At 41.7% G+C, this 2,916-nt stretch overlaps 1 protein-coding gene across 1 annotated transcript; it reads left to right on the top strand.

Annotated features, from left to right (window-relative positions):
• The first annotated feature begins 1,242 nt into the window (after positions 1-1,242).
• Positions 1,243-2,242, top strand: LOC114515035 (vomeronasal type-1 receptor 3-like). Its single transcript, XM_028534277.2, has one exon. It carries the CDS (start codon positions 1,375-1,377, stop codon positions 2,197-2,199), a length of 825 nt encoding a protein of 274 aa, XP_028390078.2. The 5' UTR covers positions 1,243-1,374; the 3' UTR covers positions 2,200-2,242.
• The last annotated feature ends 674 nt before the right edge of the window (positions 2,243-2,916 follow it).

A 2,916-nucleotide genomic window follows, 5' to 3' on the forward strand; every position in this document is an offset into this window, starting at 1 on the left:
ACTGGGGACAGCAGCTAGGTTCCTGTGGACATGCCAGGCTGAGTCACTGTCCACAAGGCAATTTCCAGCTTGGATAACAAAGTGGCTGGTGCCCAGAGGGAGATGAAGTCACTCAGGCCCCTCCTTATAACCCGGATTCCTGCTGCTGCCCTGAAGCACAGCTGAGAGGGACCCCCTGCACAGGGCTGCCTACTGGAGACCTGCTGTGGTCAGGAGACCTGCTGTGGTCAGGATCCTGCTGTGACTGCTGGCTAGGGGAGGCAAGGGGATGGTGAGTGTTTTCCAGAGCTTCTGCTCCTCCTTTTGTTCTCTCCATTCCCAATGTGAACTCAATCTTACAGCTGTGTGTTGCTTTGTGTCATCCTCTTTCTGGGTATTCGCTCTTACTCACAATCAGCCTACTTTGAAATATGAGCTTCAAGAATTTGTTGTTCATTTTTTCTTTCCTTTTTTGCTGGTTAATTTCCCATTTTTAAAGTTTTCTTTTCTCATTCTTACATTTCTGCTTGTGTTCATGGTTATTTTCAGTTTTCTTCTTTAACTTGATTTCTAAAAATCTCCTAACATAGAACTGAGACATTTTCCTGAGTCGATTATTTCACTCACACACATGGGACTGCAGACTGAAACCCATTACGAGTTGGTGCCCTGATCTACCCCGGGCTCCCACTCTGACCAGCCCTCTGGGGCCCTTCCCCACCCAAGGGCTCATCTCAGCAGGCTCTGTCTGCTGTCCTTGCTTCTCTGTCTTGGCTGCACGTTCTGTTCGGTTTGTATTCACTTGTTTCAGGGCCCAGTTTAAATACTCGACAGTGTTTTATTTCTTTCACGTATACATGTAATCCTTTTTCTTACCAGTATTCATATGTCATTTTCTTCATTGTCCTATTTTCCTGCTTCTGAGGCATATACCACTCCACTTCCCTGCTATTGACAGTATTTCTGCTGTCTCTAAGATGTTTGCTACTGTCCACATTTTCAGGAGTATAATTGTTCTTTTTTCTTCCTCATTGTCCTTTTTTATGCTTAATTGTATTCACTTCAAGTCTAAATTCATTTGCAAACTGTACTCCATCTCAATACCTGAAATTGAAATTATGTTTCTGACAAATAACTTCCTTCCCCACAGGGCTTGTTATTACATCCCCTTTACATTTATATGTCCCTGAAACTTGAAACTACTTCTCAGTCTTCATTGTTTTTATGTTTACATTCATAGTCAAATGATTTGCCTGCAGGATGTGCTGTCCTTGCCTGGAAGATCTAAGAGAGACAGACACTCACTGATGTCCAGAGACACCCTGTTTGGGATCCTCCTTCGCCATTCAGACTGGTACTGGTTTCCTGGGGAACTCCTTGCTGTTTGCTTTATACATGCACACCTTCTTCTCTCTGCCCCACAAGAAGAAGCCTGCTGATGGGATCCTTGCCCACTTAACTTTGGCTAATGCCCTGACCCTCCTATTCAGAGGGGTTCCAAGTATAATTAGTTCCTTTGGAATGACGCCTGAGATAGGTGACATCTGGTGTAAAGTAGTTCTCTACACTCAGAGAGTTGCCCGGAGTATTTCTCTGTACACAACCTCCCTCCAGAGTGTGTTTCAGGCGGTGGCCATTACTGTGAGAGGTGGTAAGTGGACTTGGCTCAAAAACAACCTCTCTACACTCATTCAACCCTCCATATTTTCCTGCTGGGTCATCAACATGCTAATCTATTATCAGATTATCTTAAGAGTTGTGGCCAACAGGAATACCACTGATATTACATCTGGGTATTATGGTTTTTTTTGGAAGGTCAGTACATATGATCACCAAGTAGCTGTGACAATTCTCAGTACAGTGTTCATTCAGGATGTGCTCTTTCTCTCCCTAATGGCATGCAGTAGCGTCTACATGGTGACCGTCCTTTCCAGACACCACAGAGTAGTTCAGCTCGTCCGCAGTAGCGTCCACCCCTCACGAATCTCTCCTGAGCACAGAGCCACCCACGTCATCCTCATCATGCTTTGTTGTTTCATTTTCTTTTACTGGACCAACAGCTTTCTTACTGCTTATTCACGGTTTGGAAATAAGAGGAATTGGCAACTGGAGAACGTTAATGTCTTTATTTCTTCATGTTACCCAACCATCTGTCCTTTTGTACTGATGAAAAATGAGAACAGGATTTCCAGAATGAATTTCATCAACAGTAGGAGCTGAATTTTCTTTCATCAAAGGAAATTAAATGATCCTATGAACACTCCTCATCATTTGTATTCACAACAAGATTCATTTATATGTGTCCAGAGTCACAAGGTTATCAATGCTTTGAGGAATATATTTAGTCCCCACTATGCTTTGTTAACAGGAAGTAAAATCAATGCATTGTCCATTTATGAAACATTTTAGGCATTACATGTAATGTTTAGTGTTTAGAATAACACTGTTATACGTGATGGAAGCTTTAGAACAATAACATATGTAATGTATGGTGTTTTGTAATATTGGAGACTTTATGAAATCATAAAATTATAAAAATTGATAAACCAATCAAAGGGCAGGCTTTTCTTTTCAGTGTAAGTTCATTATAACCCTAAGTTAGGTGGTGAAATATATGTGTGTGTTAAATTGTACTCTACACTTTAGTATGTCAGAAATACTTTTGGTTTAGTTTTTTAAAGCTAATTTGTTTAGATGTATATATCAATTCAGAAATGCCTTCAAACTGGCAATGATTATTTACCTACAGTGAGGTAGATCAGGGACACTGAGAGATAAACACCATTTTTCATGAGGACTGTTGACCAGACTGGCAAACTGGGGTTTGAAAATTCAAGATTAAAAGAACACTTCTGGCTGGCATAGCTCAGTGGATTGAGCACGGGTCGGAAACCAATGCATCGCTGGCTTGATTCCTAGTCAGGACACTTGCCTTGG

This window comes from Phyllostomus discolor, chromosome 2 (genome assembly GCF_004126475.2).
Source record: "Phyllostomus discolor isolate MPI-MPIP mPhyDis1 chromosome 2, mPhyDis1.pri.v3, whole genome shotgun sequence".
Taxonomy (NCBI): domain Eukaryota; kingdom Metazoa; phylum Chordata; class Mammalia; order Chiroptera; family Phyllostomidae; genus Phyllostomus; species Phyllostomus discolor.

Bases quoted from the DNA above. Each gene is read 5' to 3' on its own strand.
- LOC114515035 (XM_028534277.2), top strand. From the start codon at position 1,375: ATGCACACCTTCTTCTCTCTGCCCCACAAGAAGAAGCCTGCTGATGGG.